This window comes from Rhopalosiphum maidis, chromosome 1 (genome assembly GCF_003676215.2).
Source record: "Rhopalosiphum maidis isolate BTI-1 chromosome 1, ASM367621v3, whole genome shotgun sequence".
NCBI lineage: Eukaryota > Metazoa > Arthropoda > Insecta > Hemiptera > Aphididae > Rhopalosiphum > Rhopalosiphum maidis.
In genome coordinates this window covers 70,545,471-70,563,326 of record NC_040877.1, presented here as the reverse complement: position 1 = coordinate 70,563,326, position 17,856 = coordinate 70,545,471, and the positions used below count along the sequence as shown (strand labels likewise).

The 17,856-nt window shown below is 25.8% G+C and overlaps 3 protein-coding genes across 3 annotated transcripts; 1 reads left to right on the top strand and 2 right to left on the bottom strand.

Annotated features, from left to right (window-relative positions):
* Positions 1 to 2,365: 2,365 nt before the first annotated feature.
* On the top strand, positions 2,366 to 8,343 carry LOC113549671 (protein PF14_0175; the record flags this gene model as incomplete). Its single annotated transcript, XM_026951076.1, has 4 exons — positions 2,366 to 2,813; positions 3,175 to 3,311; positions 4,914 to 5,115; positions 5,199 to 8,343. Coding segments are annotated over exons 1-4 (3,642 nt in total), but the record flags the coding sequence as incomplete, so codon positions are not given.
* Positions 8,344 to 9,245: 902 nt separating this feature from the next.
* On the bottom strand, positions 9,246 to 10,502 carry LOC113548285. Its single transcript, XM_026949086.1, has 2 exons — positions 10,319 to 10,502; positions 9,246 to 10,188 (listed from the first exon to the last, which is right to left on the bottom strand). Exon 2 carries the CDS (start codon positions 10,129 to 10,131, stop codon positions 9,628 to 9,630), a length of 504 nt encoding a protein of 167 aa, XP_026804887.1. The 5' UTR covers positions 10,132 to 10,188; positions 10,319 to 10,502; the 3' UTR covers positions 9,246 to 9,627.
* A 1,573-nt stretch (positions 10,503 to 12,075) lies between these two features.
* LOC113560297 (lipopolysaccharide-induced tumor necrosis factor-alpha factor homolog) lies at positions 12,076 to 15,298 on the bottom strand. Its single transcript, XM_026966080.1, has 3 exons — positions 15,064 to 15,298; positions 14,095 to 14,242; positions 12,076 to 13,951 (listed from the first exon to the last, which is right to left on the bottom strand). Exons 1-3 carry the CDS (start codon positions 15,092 to 15,094, stop codon positions 13,846 to 13,848), a joined length of 285 nt encoding a protein of 94 aa, XP_026821881.1. The 5' UTR covers positions 15,095 to 15,298; the 3' UTR covers positions 12,076 to 13,845.
* Positions 15,299 to 17,856: the final 2,558 nt, after the last annotated feature.

Genomic DNA, 17,856 nt, shown 5'->3' with positions numbered 1-17,856 from the left:
GTGTGATAAAAGCGGCGTTGCTTTAACATCACAAACAGTAATCAAATTAATAAAATTATTGTCGTCTGACATTTCTGGAGGGGGTGTTAAGGGGAGGGAGATAATTTTTTTAATAATACATGCATTTATTATTACAAAAAGAAATTTTTTTAAATACATTAGACATTTATTTAGACATTTAGTATATTCTAATAATTAACCTAACTTAACCCGGAGAATTTACTTCATCCGTCCTGTTTTTTTACAATAATACTGCTTACAAAACATTTATTTTTTAAATAGTTGGTACAGATATATTTAGTTTTTAGTTTTTACCCTAATCATTATTATTTTAATATTTTACTATAATTTAATTTGTTTAATAAATATTATGTTTTAAATAAATGAGAAATAAATATCCTTGATTTGATAAATGGATTAGATAGGTGAATTACACATGAATTTCAATAATAATTCTCGTTCAATTCCGAAAGTTCTTATATCGTCCATATCGTTGAGACGTCGAGTTCATAATATTCATATAATAACACTTGCCACTTTCACGTTTCACGCCACGCGACTATTCTACTTTTATTTTTTATATTATTTTTAATTTGCGTTTTTATTTAATAATAAACAACCATTTTATTTTTAATTGTGGAATTTTCTTAGTTTAATTAATTCTTAATCATTAATCAATAATATTTGGATTGTGGATAGTCCGCACTCCCCATGCTACAAAATAGAAAGAATATGTTTTAATAAAGTATTTACCGCGAACATATATATATATATCGACTATATCACTTAATATATTTTATGATATATATTTTTTTATATAGCTATTAAAGTCTTATTTTACATTAAATATTACGGTAAATTGATATAATTGTTTCGAAAATATTACGTTTATCAGGTTTATTATTATTTAATTATTATAATAATATAAATTTAAATCATAATATTATATCAAATTATATAACTCAAAATTTAATAACATATTTTTGTAAATACCGTAAACCAGTGTAAACAGATTCATAATATATAATAATAATATAATATATAAATAGATAATATAATCTTAAAATAAATCAAAAATGTCATGGTTGCATATAGTAAAATTCATAATAATTTAATATACCTACGTTACATTTAACGTATTAATGGTTTCCATAAATAATATTTTTAAATAATAACAAATTAATTGTCATAGTTATTTATCTTCATATTAATAATTTCGTTCACATTTAACATAAAATTTCTATAAAGATTAATTACCTTTATATATTAAATATTCATCAGATTTTATGGTTACAGTAGAACTAATTATGAAAAATCTTATTAACAGTTTTAAAAACTTAGATATAAAATTAAAAGTATTTATGAATTTTTTAACTATAAAATAATTTGCAACTATTCGTAATTTTAACGAATTTTTATATAGATCATTGATATCAGAAAATTTATCTTGTCTATCAATATGTAACTTCAAACAAAATATTTTTTTGAAAAGTATATCATCAATAAAAAATGATTTTTTACATTTTGTGAAAATTTCAAGTACTTACTTAGATTATTCGTTTTTGAATTACAAAAAAAAAATCGTTTACGAAGTAATAGCTAAGAATATCGTATATCGTAAAAACTTTAACTTCTAATACCTATTCATAAAAAAAAATTTTACTTTCCAGTTAATTTTTTTTTTTTTAATTGGTTTTACATAAAATTTCCATTTTCCACAATTATTTGTTTGTTTTTATCCCATTACTTTTAAAAATACTGGGAATCTTTAATTTTGACTTTTCTAAAATACAAACTAAATTCAGAAACTTTGGCTATCAGAAATCACTCAAAATCAAATCATTTTTTCAACTACCTTTTAAATATACATGTAAAAAATACACATCGATATAAAAAAAATACATTCTTCGCCCATAACCTAAAGTGCATTATGTATTTAAATAAATTTAAAAGAATTTTTTTTTTTTTATTAACATATGTAATTAGTTCGTAGTATTCGATACAATCCGATACAAATTTTCTAATTTTTAACCAATATATTTGTAGCAATATCACAGAACATAATATTGTATAATATACGTCTATGCATTGCTAAAAATATATAATAAAATAAATTATATATTTATACTTAGCCATGCGTCTATGATTCGAAGCAATAACTTATCGTCGCAATAGGCGTTTTGCCGTTATCTCCCTCTGTAACGTGTGTAACGGGTGTGTTTTCTTTTTTTTTCTTTTATGGTTTATATTTATTGATAAGATGATATCATTTCACCCGCCAATAGCATAGAATTCCGTGCCATGCGCCCATCAGTAATAAAAGGTATGGTACTATGTAAAAATTGTTTTATTTTTTATCTATCCGACATTTGAATGTAATATTATATTCTGTGATGATTGGTAATAAATGTGAATTTTATTTGTATAATAAAATAATAATATCCAGTTTTTATTGATGATTTTAACTATTACTATTTAGACGCTTATATATTATTTTTAATCGTAATTACATGCGTTCAAGTAAATCCACTGATAACATACTTAGGTGTAGTACTGAGCGGCCATACGAGTAGTACTTGTTAATGTTATGTGTGATGTAGCCGTTTGAAGCTGTATACTGTAAATTTTAGAATGTCGTTTTAGAGTTGTTTAAAAATGATGGATCCCAATAATTTACCTCACCATGTGTATCTACACAAAGACCACAAATACAAATTGAAACTTGGTTTTCATGCAGCACCTAGCAATCCAAAAGCGTTTTCAAAGGCTATTAGAGATGAACTTCAAAATTTAAAGTTTACATACTGTTCTGAGTAAGTTGAAAGTTTATACTATTAATTGTTATCTTATTTGTATTAAGTGGACGTTATACCCGCATGTGTTGTTTCTGTCTTACTAACTTACATCATACCAAATTTACGTTCAGCAGAACACATTTTGTGATGTGAACTTTAATATTAACGTAAATTTACCTATCATCAAATTTAAAGGTAAGAATTTTGATGATAGGGAAAATTTACGCTAATATTAAAGCTCACATCACAAAATGTGTTCTGCTGAACGTAAATTTGGTATGATGTATGTTAGTAAGATGGAAACAACACATGTGGGTATTAATGTCTCCTTAGTTGCATGCAGTTCATTTTTAGTTATTAATTTTGTTAATATTTTCAGTTTAAATGGACTGATTATGGGATTTGGTAAAATAAGTTCAAATGAACTTATTCCAGCTGATATCCGACATTGTATCAGTGTAGTTGTCAATGTTGATGTTTATATATTCAGACCTCCAGTTGGATCTATAATTGAAGGTACGTCATTAATTTTGATTCAGGCTATTTAAGCAACAGAAAAACATTTCAATATGATACTAACATAAGTACTTACATACTTATAAATGAGTTAAATGATAAAAATCTATAACCCAATTTGCTAATTTTAATATAAACTATCTATTTATCAGTTGTAAATTTAAAATAATTCCTATGTATGTTATATAGTAAAAGTATTTTGTTATTGTTTGTAATCACTAATAAATTCACTCAATTTACATAATCCAAATAAAAAAAGGTATAATATATACATTTTAACCATCCTCTAAAAAATTTTCTAGATACTAAAGTTTTGATTTTATACCATTTATCATAGCTTTAATGGTTTACAATTTCATCAGTATAATAAGAATACCTAATTATTACTATTAAATATAATTTTAGTGTAATAAGATTTAGCAAATCGAGAATAGTTTCATTTCTAATTTCTTTAATTATGCATTGTTATATTTAAGTTTATTTTACTATTGAGATTTCCATTATTTTTTTTTATTTGAGTTATCAAGTATATGAACACATTTTATTTTCGACTACCTAACAAGTATGAATTATGTTTATTTATGGAGTCAACAAATCTAAGTATACGAGTTATTTACCGAAAAAAATGTTTATTGATTATAACAATTAAAATTAATAACATATAGATTATAATTATTTAATTTTAAATACATATAGTATTTTTTTGTATTTGATACCAAGAATATCTTTGAAATAAAATTATTCACTTATTTTATAGTTTTAGTTTAAATAATCGATGATCATAAAGAAGTTTAAATTTTAAAAGTTGTTTGAATTAATTAGTTATTAATATAACTTCCGAAAGTTATAGGAATTGTATATTGCTCTGTATGCTCTCAATTTATAGCAGACCTTGCTAGAAATCTGAAATATACAATGGAGAGTTAAAAAATTGAAAATTAAAAATGCATACTTTGTCAATTTTAGCTAATAAAGTGCATATTTCATTGATTTTATACGCATATTATGCGTATATTTTTAAAAATTACATTATAAATTAAAAAATTTAAAATTTAAAATTAAAGATTTTTTTTTCTTTCTTAACCTGTATATTTAAATTTATATTTAATTAAACTCAAAATTATCAACAAAGGTGTTTATTGTTATCCCCATAGTCAATTGCAAAGTTAATAACAGCGATATGAAACACATTTAGTCTATCACGCTAGCATGCCGAAATACTGATTTATAGTACTATCTTATTGCAAATATATATTTATTGTTTCTTTGTTTATCGTTACTGTCAATGATTGTACATGATTGAAGAAAATTATTCTTAATTTTATTTTCACCTCAATAAGATGTAAAAATGCCAACTAGATATAATTTTTTTTTCAGTTAAAAATAGTTTTTATATATATTATTAATTTATTAGCAACATCTGATGTATTTGATTTTTGGATTTAAAATAATTTTTTTGCATATTTTGCAATTTTATCGTGTATATTTTACCTTTTTTGCTCCTACAATTTCCGAGCCCTAGTAATAACTAATAATAACTCATAATATATAGTCTTATTATATTTTTTTTTAATCATATATTTGATTTTTTTTTTTTTTTAGCTATAGTAAACCAAACTAGTGATAATCATGTCAGTTGTTTAGTACACAATTTGTTCAACGTTTCAATAGTACGACCTGAAAATGAACCGTATGACCAGTGGTCAGGATCTAAAATTAAAAAGGATGATAAGATTGATGTTAAAGTTTTATCTTTTGATCTCACAAAAAAACTTCCTCATATTACAGGAGAAATAATTAAAAAGTAATTTTAAACTTAATTATATTATAATATTACAGTAAAAATTAATTATACTATTTATGTATTTATTTTGTTTTAATTTGCAGGAAGGATGAATGTCACAGCCTTATAAATACACAAGACAGTTCTCCTAAATCTTCATTCTCAAAAAATGTTGTAAGTGATTTTACTAAATCTTTTAATAAGAATACTGTAAGTCCTTCAAAATCTTCATTAAGTGATTCTGAATCTTCAACTGATATAAACAATATAAGTATGCCTAAAATACGTGCTGATGAATCTACCAAAACATCACCATTATCAATTAATACCACTATTAAACATGCAGAAAAGGTAGATCTTACAGTTAGTCCTTTAATTTCCTCAAAACTTTCATCAAGTGATTCTGAGTCTTCAGTTGAAATGAACAATATGATAACTAGTTCTAAATTATGTGATAATAAATCTACTAACAAATCACCTGTAACCACCAATACTGTTATACAACATAAGGATACTGCTGATAGTTCTTCAGAATTTTCAGAAAGTGATTCTGAATTTTCTTCTAAAATGAAAGCTATGTTATCCAGTATCAAAGAAGGCCATACAAATAAATCTTCTAGAACATCATCCAGTATTCGCAACAGCATTAACAATAATAATCACATTGAAAGTCCATTATTTAGTTCTACTCCTATTTCAAATTCTGAACATTCAGTAAATAGCATCAATTTAATTAGAAATAAGCAATTAGAACAATTAAAAAAACATTTGGCTAAAAAAAGTATTGAAAAAAAAAAGTCATTGGCTTCCGTTAAATTACCTAATCCGTTAGCTAAAAATAAACATTCTCAATCTTTAAACATTTTAGAAAATAGTAAAAATAACTATAACAATGATAATCAACTTAAAATAATTGCTGATTCCGTTAATAATAATGAAAATTCAGATGATGCTAATAAAATAAATCATAATAATAGCCATCAAAGTAATTCTAGTATAAGTGACAGTGAACTTGGACAAAAAAACATCTTGGTTAATAATTCATTTTCAAACAAACCTGGAAAATCTAAAAAAACAACTAAAAAACATCAAAAATCAAATGAAATAGTAAATGCAATTTTGAATTCAATTAGTACAAATAAGATGAAACCTAATGCTTATATTACCAAACATTTGGTTAATTCTAATAATGAATGTAGTAAAGACAATCAAGAAGAAAACACAGTGTATACTCAACATGAATATAATTTAGATAAAGAAATGCTTAATGATTGCAAAAATTCAAATGAACAAGCAGTTAAAAATTCGTTGAAGTTAAGTTTGAGTACTAAAAATATTAAAAAAAAAGATACTCCTCAAAAGAAAGATACAGATGATTGTAAAAACCAAATTAAAAGTGAAAAATTTAAAGAAAGTTTGAAACCAACATTATCAATGATATCCGATTCAGATAGTAACTGTAGTAGAGATCATAAATTATCTATAAAAGATTTTAGCCATACAATTGATGTTAATGAAAAAATTGAAAATGAAACAAGTAGCTCTGATGATGAAATTTATTCAAAACTTAAACAAAATATATCAAAAACACAAATAAATACAAGCCATTTGAACGAAAAACCTAAAAGTCAATCACTTCTTTATAATCAAATAAATTATAGTACGGATGAAAGTGATTCGTCTGCTAAACTTTTTTGTAACACATCTAAGTTATCTTCAAAGTCAATTAAATCAAATAAAACAACACATAACTCTATTAATATATCAGAAACCGATAGCTGTAACAAAAGTTATAATAATTTATTATCAAATGAAAAAACATTTAAAAAATGTAAAAAAAAAAAAAAAGTTAATGAAACATCTGTACTTCCTCAATTGTCCAATGAAATTGTTAATAAAATGGATATTATTAAACATATTTTAGAAAAAGATTCTAGTAGTGATAATGAAGTTACAGATCTTAAAAACAAAACTAGTGATGAGAAACAACAAGTTAATGAAAAAAATTCTAGAAAAAAACCAATTAAAAATGTATCAAAACCAAATAAAAATAATGGAGAATTAAATACAGACATTTCAAACCCATTTTTAAAAGTATATACTACAAATGTGACAAGCTCAAGTTCTGATGATGAAACATTTGATGTAAATTTAAAGAAATCAAAAGTCAAATCATCTGGGAAAAAAAATGTTATTCCATTAGTAAATGAAGAAAAGAAAAAAAATATTTTAATAAATCAAGTATTGACTTCTTTAAAACGTAATAATAAAAAACAAAAGTTATCTGTTTCGCAGACTAACTTAAATGCATCTGAAATTAATGACACAATAACAAAAGATAAACCTTTACTTAATACTAAAAATAAAAAAGATGTTTTAAAAAATATAAAAATTTCTATTGGAAAACAAAAACCTTATGTGTCGAATTTAAATGTACACCAAAAACATAATTTGTCACAATTAAATACACAGCCTTCTGATGATGACAATACTAATGATGAGAAAGATGTTATAAAAAAAATCTTGAAAAAACGAAAACTTAAGAAAACTAAAAAAGCTGATATACTAGAACAAACTATGAAAATTAATATTCCAACAGAATTAAATAAACAGAAAGAAATCAAAAAAAATTTGCATATAAGATCAAAATCTCCAAAAAATTCAATTACAAATGAAGAAAAGTGTGATAAAATAAAAAATAAGAAGAAAAAAAGAAAAAATAAGGATTTTCTCTTAAACAGTATAATAAGTGCTTTAGATGATTCTTTAAGTGATCATCCTCCTTCAAAAAAGAAAAAAAAAGTTCATGCTTTGGCTGTTGAATCATATGATTCTAAGGATAAAAATTCTGATGGTAATTTATCAGAGGTTAAGATAAAGAAAAAGAAAAAATCCAAACATAAAGAAGATGTTAACTTAAGTGATTTAACTGTGAAAGATAAAAAAAAAAAAAAATGTGATTCATTATTAGAATCTGTGTCAAAAAATATTCAAGAAAATGAAGATGACAATACATCTGTAAAAGTAACCAAAAAAAAAAAAGTTAAAAGTAATCCTGTTTGCTATGAAACTCAAAGCATTACTACTAACAAACAGAGTAAAATAAATGATAAACTGGAAGATAAAAAAGTAAAAAATACTGGATCAAGTAAGAAAAAAACTAAAAAACTTTTGGAAAGTCAAATAAAAAATTTTATATTAACTCAAGATAATACACATTTAGATAATTTATATAATTTGCTAAGTTCACATTTAAATTAGTTCTTAAGTTATAACAATTTTTTATAATAAATGAACTACCCTTATGTTTTATATATAAAGTTAAATATTTTATTGGAATGTAATTTTTAAACATTGTATAATTAATTTATTAAAAATAAACCAAAAGAATGAAAAAAATGATTATTTATGTGTATTTATAATAAGTTAACTTTGTGGTTATGAATTTAATATAATATTCTATTTAAATTAAAGCTTATTATAGTTATATTTATCAAAACTGATTTTATCTGTAAGACTGTAAATGTATTATATTATAAGGTTTTTATTTTTATTATCATACCTAAATAAGAATCAAGATAAAAATTATATACTATTGAAATATATAATACATTTAACCATTGTTTTACTATAATTAACACTGAACAGATTGATTGCTTGTATTCAGGTTAAGTTACTACCTATTTATACCTTACTGAACTATGCTTCATTATTCATCATGTTTTAATACTGAGTTGCACTCTGTAAAAAATATAACCTATAAATTCCTATACATTATAAACAATTAAAATATATTTAATTTTAGAAAAATAAATACTTGTAGAAAATAATAAAATTAAACTTGTTCGAATCACATATAGGTTAGGTGAAACTTTTAACAAATATTAGGTGTACTAGCCATTGTGGTAATGTATATTACATTTGCATTCACCTGTGTTAGATCGTCTTCATAGTTTGTACTCTATTGTACAACTGATACTGATTTGAGTGACAACAATGTTCACAACATTTTATTATTTATAATCTTACAGCATACCTAAATATTCAAAACTAAACTTTAATTAAAATATACATCAATATAAATATATTTAAAAGAATTATGTGTTATAGTGTGTGTATAACGTGTATTATATATATGTATAATGAACAGACTTATTAATTAAGGTATTTTAAATGTTGTTGAATGATGATCTATAAATAATAGATAATTCAATCTTCACAAATGTCACACATGTATTTCAATCTGGATATACTTAATAATGACATTATGCCACAACAGCAATAGTGAAATAGGTACTATAAATTAATTTGTTATAGATAAATATCATAATGATAAACAGTCGAGTGGGCGAGCACAGTTCAAATTACAAACACTGCAACTCATCCATAGTGCATAGATCTTATACTATATTAATAAGGTTTATGAACTCGTCCAATAATAATTCATGATTCACGAGTTCATCATGAGTATGACCATGTTATTATTAGGTACCTACAACCTATACCTACAAGTCCTATTGTCGTCCACGTCGATTACCTACGGTTCCGGAACCTGAAGATTGGTAAAAAGTACAAGCACACGGTTCTATAGAAATCCCAAGTAAAGACACGTCCGGCGTAAGTGACGCACTGTCTGACGAACACGTTCGGGTGGTGACTCGGGGCTGTCGAATCCTTCGCATCGGCCCCAGGCGACCGTATGCCGCCGTCCGGCGTCTGTGTCGTCTCCTTGTCAACAAGGTCCTTGGCGGCGGTAGTCGCATCCACGATGTCGCACTCCATTTCCACGTGAAACGACGGCCACTCGTCGGAAAACTGTCTGCCGTACGCCGTCAGATTGACGTCCTGCGGCATCGACCGAAACGTCCATCGTCCGCTCAACCGTTCCAGCGGGCGCGATTGCACCGCCGTCGCCGGTTGGCACACTGCCAAGTCCAGCGTGTCCGCTATTGTCGATAACGACCGGTGTACGTGGTCGTCACAGTCGGTTTCAAAAAATTCTGAACGCCCACCGTCGGTAAAATTGACGTCGTCCATTACTCTATATTCGTTGTCGGAATGAAAAGTCGACGTATATACAACAATACGAAGTACCTATTTAATAATATATTACGTGATGTACGTATAGAGGGATGTGAGAGTATATGTATACAATATAATATGATGTATAGTTGCTGCATTAACGATGTATAAAATGTACAATTATAAATATATGCCTACTTACCGATTTAAATTGACATTAGTTTAAAAAAATTGTGTCTAAATACACATTAGTGAGTTTATAGGGTACTTAATTAACACATTTGCACGATATTGAAAAAAACGAGACAATTATATGATTGATAAATTAAATTTTATGTTCGATACCGAGCGGCAGACGTCGAAATACAATAAGACATAAATACGAATTAAAAATAATTGTTGTTATTATTATATATCTTTTTTTACAGATAATTTAAAATAACAATTATTATCATCATTATAATTGTGCCGTAGCTCGTAGTGGTGACATTACAAATAGTAATTTGCCACGGAACAATCACTATGTACATTATACATAGACCTTATGTCCTTATATGTGTATCGTAATCGCTCTGAACTTGTATGATAAATTTTTATAAAACTACCACAAAAAACCTTTGACCTTTCTATCTTATTAATTGCTTAATTAACATCATCGATGACTAATAAAACATTATTCGGGTGATCAGTATTTCTCTTTTAGTGATAATAAATACGTCATGTCAGTAGATATACATCACGTGACATTCACAATAAAAGTCTATTTTTTATAATACCTATATTTACATATAGTCGTATAGCCTTATAGGGATCTATCTATCATCTATAAATACATTACCAAATAAACTAGTTCTGTCTGTTCTGATGACAATTAAGTATTTTGTTTCCAAACTCAAAATTAATACATTTATTAGTTTATTTCCAATTACCACCTATAAACCTAGCCACATAGGCACTACAAACAGTTGACTTACCACTTACTGTTGGTTCCTAAGAAGTTAATTTTAGTTAACAAAAAAAATAAACGTGTTATTATCAATAAAGGTATTTGGTAACAAATAAACTATAATGATTAACAATTAACAAAATAGTTAAATTTATGAAGAATATTAAGGTTACATTACTAATTTAAAATGTGAAATTCGTTTCATACGAATATGAACCAGAGTACCAAACGGTTCATAATTATTAATTATAAATATATTATTTGTATTCAATAAATTTATCACTGTCAATTTATAATTTAACTGTAATTTTTAAGCAAAAGGAAGTTTCTGCAGGATGGTTTCTCCTCTTAACTTTTCTTTTTTTGCTTTTAGCATATATTCTTATTATACCTTTGTCTATAGCTAGATTGTATATTTCTTAAAAAAAAAAAAATGTAACTATATCAATATTTAAAATATAATGAATATATTTCCTAACCATAATTTGAATTTTGTTTTTACCTGTTTTGATCCCCACTGTAACCAGTATCAACCATTTCTTGGTGTATGCAAACGAGTCCCGTATATTATGTGAACAAAATTTCTAAGGGGGGGGGGGCAAAGAGCACTACTGCCCCTGGCGCCTGGCTTCATAATATTCATATGTTAAGAACGGCGTCAACTATTTTTAGTACCAACAACCTAGTATTTGGAAAATTTATTTTGCCCAGGGGTCTTTAACTCTTAATTTGTCGCCGCTGAATATATATACCTGTGTTACTACAGATACAGAGTCGATTGTGATATGTTTTTTTTATCATTTGTATAACTTTCGTCGGATAAAAATAAAGATTTTATAAGTTTGTAAAAATGAAAAGTAGTAAGTACTCACATAGGTAATTAATAAAATAAATTGTAAGTACCTATACAAATCAAATAATAAGAAATTAGAGAAAAATGCAACTGTTACATTCAAAACAAATAATAGGATTTTATTATTTATAAGCAAATGTTACAAGTATATTGTGTACAAAGTTTATTTCATAGGTTTCTATCAATACAAGATGTCTAATTTAATTAGTATATTAAAAAAATAAATTACCTATACACGCCTAACTGTTATAAAATCACATTAATTAAATTTTCAAAATTAACACAAAAACATTGTGTGAACTTTTAGTGTGTAGAATTTTTTGTTATAGATGGTCCAAAATCTGTAGGTAAGTTCGAAGTGGGAACGATCATATATATTTTAAAGTTTGTCGGGACTCAGTAAATATGAACTCAATTACTCGATTAGTATTACTAGTATTAGATATATATTTCAAATTAGTAGGAACTCAATATTAGGATATACCTATAAAACAACTATTAACTATAGGAACTCAATTCGTTCTAACGGTGCATCTGAATTGTATGATATCTTTTAGAGGGATCTGTCCAAATTGCATGCCCTGTATTTAATTTTACTAAATGAAATAATTAAGCTTACTTTACTTGACATTTAATTTTATGCAAGCCTTACACCAGTGGAGGATCCAGGATTTAATTTTTAGGGGTGGGCATAATCCAAAACGCAAATCTTAAATTTTTCAGTAATTTATAAATACATACAAATATGTATATTTAACTTATGCCAATGGGGAGGGGGGGGGGCCGAGGCCCTTCGGGCCCCCCTTAAATCCGCCACTGCTTTACACGAGCGTACGCTTACAATAAGCTCATCTTTCAATATCATTGGGTAATAAAATTTAATCTCATCAAAATATACACGGGTGATAATGTGTTATCTTTATTTGATCTAAATTATATTATTATATTACCATTATTTATGGTCGTAGCGGCGTAGCTTTAACCTTTCTTTTATCTATTTTGGATTAATATAATATTGCTTACAAATGTCAGCTACATATAATTAAGTGACAGACAGATACGCATCATGATGTCTATATGTAAAAGACTAAAATACACTATATTATATACAGCATACATAGGTACAGTTTGGTAAAATGTTTACTTGGTATTTGATTAAAAAATAAAATATTTCAATCTAGAAACTAAATCATAATCGTTTTTATATATGCGTTAAGAATTAGAAAAGTCCAGAAAAAAGTTTAAGTTGTGAACGTGCACATTGGTGCAGCATGATAAATAAACTTGTGGGTACACGGCATGCAATTCAGACACAGGCATACAGCTCGTTCTATATATTAGCCTTAATTGTGGTTTAAGAGTTCTCGGAGAGACTAGGTTCGTATGCGGCCGCAATTCCAAATTATTTGTTAACTATTATACTATTATAGTCATGTATGTATTGTTTGTATAGATAAATAAAACGAGCGGATTTAACATATTATATAGGTTGGTAGGTATTAGGTACCTATACCTAATGCCTATACCAATTATTGCTTTTAGAACGCTAGTTTAATCAAATAAAAACGGCTCACCTTGAAATACGAGTCAAGATAACGGACAAGTAACAATTACTATTTAGTATTTAAGTAAACATATAAAAATAAATTAATAATAATAGGTACCTGTATCTTTTTATCTATAACTATTAACCATTATTCTACTATTTCTACTGCACGGTAATTTAAAATGATGTACAAAAACTACACATTAATGAGAATAAAAGTATATTTTTTTATAGGTACTGCTAATTTATTTCCAAAATAATATTTTAAAAAGAAAATTTTAATGTAAGACCTTTTTTATAAAATCGTTTTTCGTTTCTACTTTTATAAAAACTGATAACTTTATATTATTTTATTACTTTATAGATATATTGTTAATATATAGTTTATGGTCTATACTGTCCTAAATACGCGTTACAATTTGGACACGTGTGGTTGACAACATTACAAGAGTGCAAACAGCAAGGAATTAGACAGCATCCAAAACAACATCTAAAAAAGAATATAATTGTACATATACAATTAATCATTATCCGCTCATACAATAAAAAAATACTTTTATTCTATAAGAATATTGAATAATAATTTCATCAAAAAAAAAAAAAATTAAGTCTTGTTTTCGGTTTAATGCTTACCCACAGAAACTTAATAGCATACAACTCCACCAAGCAGCAGCTTTTGCTTTTCTAGAAGTACTGGTAAATATTGACTGACCACATGAAGTGCATATAATTGGAATACTATCAGGGCCTAGCGGTGGTGCAAGTGCAGGTGATTGGACCCCTAAACAACCACGAAAAAAAAAACTAAAATTATTATATAATTTTAATACAGGGTGATAATTTTATCATTAAACATTCACTTTTTTCAACATTTTTAGTTTCATACTTTTTTAAAACTATATAACATTTTTAATTTTTTTACCCTTATATATTTAATTGTGAAATTACTATCAACTTTTGATTTTTAAATAGCAACCTATGTATTTAAAATGTTATAAAATAGTAAAGAGATATTTTTTTTTGTATGAGTTTTAAAGTTAAAATTATTATTTTTCATTTTACCGTTAATAAAAAATTCTGTCCCCCCCAAAAAAAAAATCGTGGATCCACCACTGCCTATATAATTTACCTTCATTTATTTTAATAAAGGCCTACTTAAACATCTGTTAAGAGTGTGATTACACATTTTTTTTACCCATATTAAAAAATAATAATAAATGATTTTGTAGTACTTATTGTTGATTATTGTTAGGTAGGTATTATATTTGTATACATGGTTTGCAGAACATAAGAACCTAAAATAAATTATATTGCAATAAGCATACATACTATGATGGGGGCCAAGGGATTTGAGTACTTAGTTTTCACGATAAAGAAGCAAAAATATTTATTAAAAGGGCCGATCAAAATGTAGCTTCCGATCAAGTAAAATCACTAAAACTTGAAATATGCCGAGGGAAAGTCCCCAATACTTAGACAATTTAAAAATAAAACACATTATTTGTTTCGATATTCATAAATTTATTTAAGTATGTAAAATAAGAAACACGAAAAAAATTATTACATGAAAAGCAAATTAGCCAAGCTAGTTTTTTTACTTACATTGAATATTTTGTGGAGGAATTGATGACATAATTTATCTTCTTTTCGCGTTTAAAACAGATAAATTTTAAGCGTAAAATAAATAAGAGTACTTACTAGCAGACAGTAATACTACTATTACTAGCTATATTATATTAATAATATTATGATTTCTTTTAAAAAAAATAATACTATATGTATAGGTACTTGAACGTGTAATTATTGAATACGGAATAACTGTGTCAATATCGTACGAATAACGGATCGCGTTTGAATGCGTTCGTCACAACATGATAATTAGATGATTGATAAGTGATGACACGCACATGCGCGTATTTCGCAATGATTTAGGTATATAATAGTGAAGTTATCTTTTTATTTATTTGTTCTATAATCTTAATGGAGCAATGAATGTCTTTATTTATTTTACAATAATGTGTGTTTATTTGTCTGCATACATAGTATTTTTGCATATTTTTACGAAATTCAAAATGTATTGCATATTGTAGCAAAATTAAAAAAAAAGTATAAAATAATATTTTGTCGAATAGAAAAATTAAAAATCAAATTTGTAGGCACTAAATAGTTATTGTAAAAAATATGAGATAAACTTAAAATCAACTTGATGATATTTATCAAGACCTATCATACTCAGTTGCTTCAATTTCGCAGTTAACGAGTTGTGTCCCAATGATAAAAGTGGGGTACACAAGTTGTGTTCCAGTGATAAAATACATGAATTGAGTCCCAACTGTTTTATAAGGTTTTACACAAATTAGGTCACAAGAATAAAATATATTGTTACGTTAATTGATATAAAAAAGATTTTATAAATTTAAATCGATAAATTTGTCCATTTCAATGTTGTATAAATATATAATATATATATATATATATATATTAAATTAATAATAGTTGTGAAGCAACTAAAAAATTTAATTCTATGTTTTATTTAAGCCATCCCAATATATTATATTACATATAAAAAATTTGCAATGCGAATTTACAATGTTCTGGACAACACGTGAAAAACATTTATTTCTTAGCCAAAAATTAAATGCATATAAGAATGGACAAATTTCACGGTTTGAATTTATTAAAATAGTATCATTTAAATTTTTGCCAAATATGTAATTTTATTAATATTATATTAATTATAATTTATTATATTAATGTAGTTATTTTTATTTTGTATTTATATTTATATTTCTTAGACGAAACAACATTGATTTTTACTATGATATTATGACTTTTTTATACGAACTTTTTCATTTCTCATGTAAGCTATTATAATATATAACATACTTTTAATTTTTAATGGACAAATTCACGATTTGAATTTATAAAAATTTTTGGACACAATTCGTGTAACCCCAAAAAAGGTGCGGGATACAATTCAGTATTTGGGACACAACTCATTTGTAACCTTCAATTTGAAGCTTTTAAATATGACCCAACCATTTCGGTTGAAATTAAACAATTGTTCTCAGTATCTGATAATATATTGACTAATAAACGTCACCGCTTCACTGAAGATAAATTAGAAATTCATATGGTTATTTATTTTAATAATAAATAAAATGTAAAAAAATATATTAATTTACAAACTTATAATCTCCTTTTACAATATTTAGAGTATCAATATTAATATTTCTATTAATATTGTAAAAATGTGTGATGTAAATTATTAAAATTTTCTAGTTTACTTTTTGTATATTTTTATTCATTTTTATAGTAAATTAAATATAAAAAATATATTAATTTACAATACCGTTTTTTATAAAAATAAAATATAAAAATGTATGTATATGAAATATATAATTATATTATATGGTTTATATTCGAGTATCCTTAAGAGGACGTTAGCGGCGCACTATTTGTTTTCTTTCTCTCTCTCTCTGATCCACGTGCAACATGGACAATTTGCGTTCAGCAAAACCAACTTTGTGCTATTAGATTTAGTATTAGAATGATATGACCTATTAACTAATTTAAAGATAAAAAATAAGCACAATATATCTATGCAGTGTCGGCAGTACAAACTATATTGTATGTTATATAATAAAATAAAAATGAGATGTGAGCATTTTTAATTTTAATAATTTGTATATCTACTTATAAGTTATAAGTCAAAAATTGAAATATCGTAAAAATCCTAACGTACAAACATAGATAATGATTTTGGATACACTTAGTTTGTTCATTTGTTGATCTACTCCAGTGGTTTTCAAACTTTTATTATACACGGCACACCGTACACTTCAAAAAATTTTCTCGGCACACTGACCTTTTTTTTAGATACAAAACTGTTTTAAATTAATTATAATTATAAATACATTTAATAAGAAATATGTGATTGATGGGCTGATAAATATTTTTAATTCGTGGCGTTACTCGCATTTTCTTATATCACAACTCAACGCAATCGGTAATTTATGGAAAAACCGCGGCACACTTAGTGGATACTTGCGGCTCACCAGTGTGCCGCGGCACCCAGTTTGAAAAACACTAATATACTCTAATACTAAAACTAACATCAAAAGATTAATTTTATTGAACAAAAATTTGCTATATTGCACGTGAATCAAAGAAAGAAAACAAATAGGTAGAAACACTTGTACGCGCAGACATCCACTTAAACCTTAAGGCGATTTAAATATAAACCTTCATATTTTACAAACAGTTATCTATAACTGTGGAATACCTATTAATTATTGTATCAGAAAACTGAAAATGTATCAACAGGTATTAGGTAATGAAATATAAAAATTATTAAAATGCATTATATATTTAATAAATAAATAAGTTAACAAA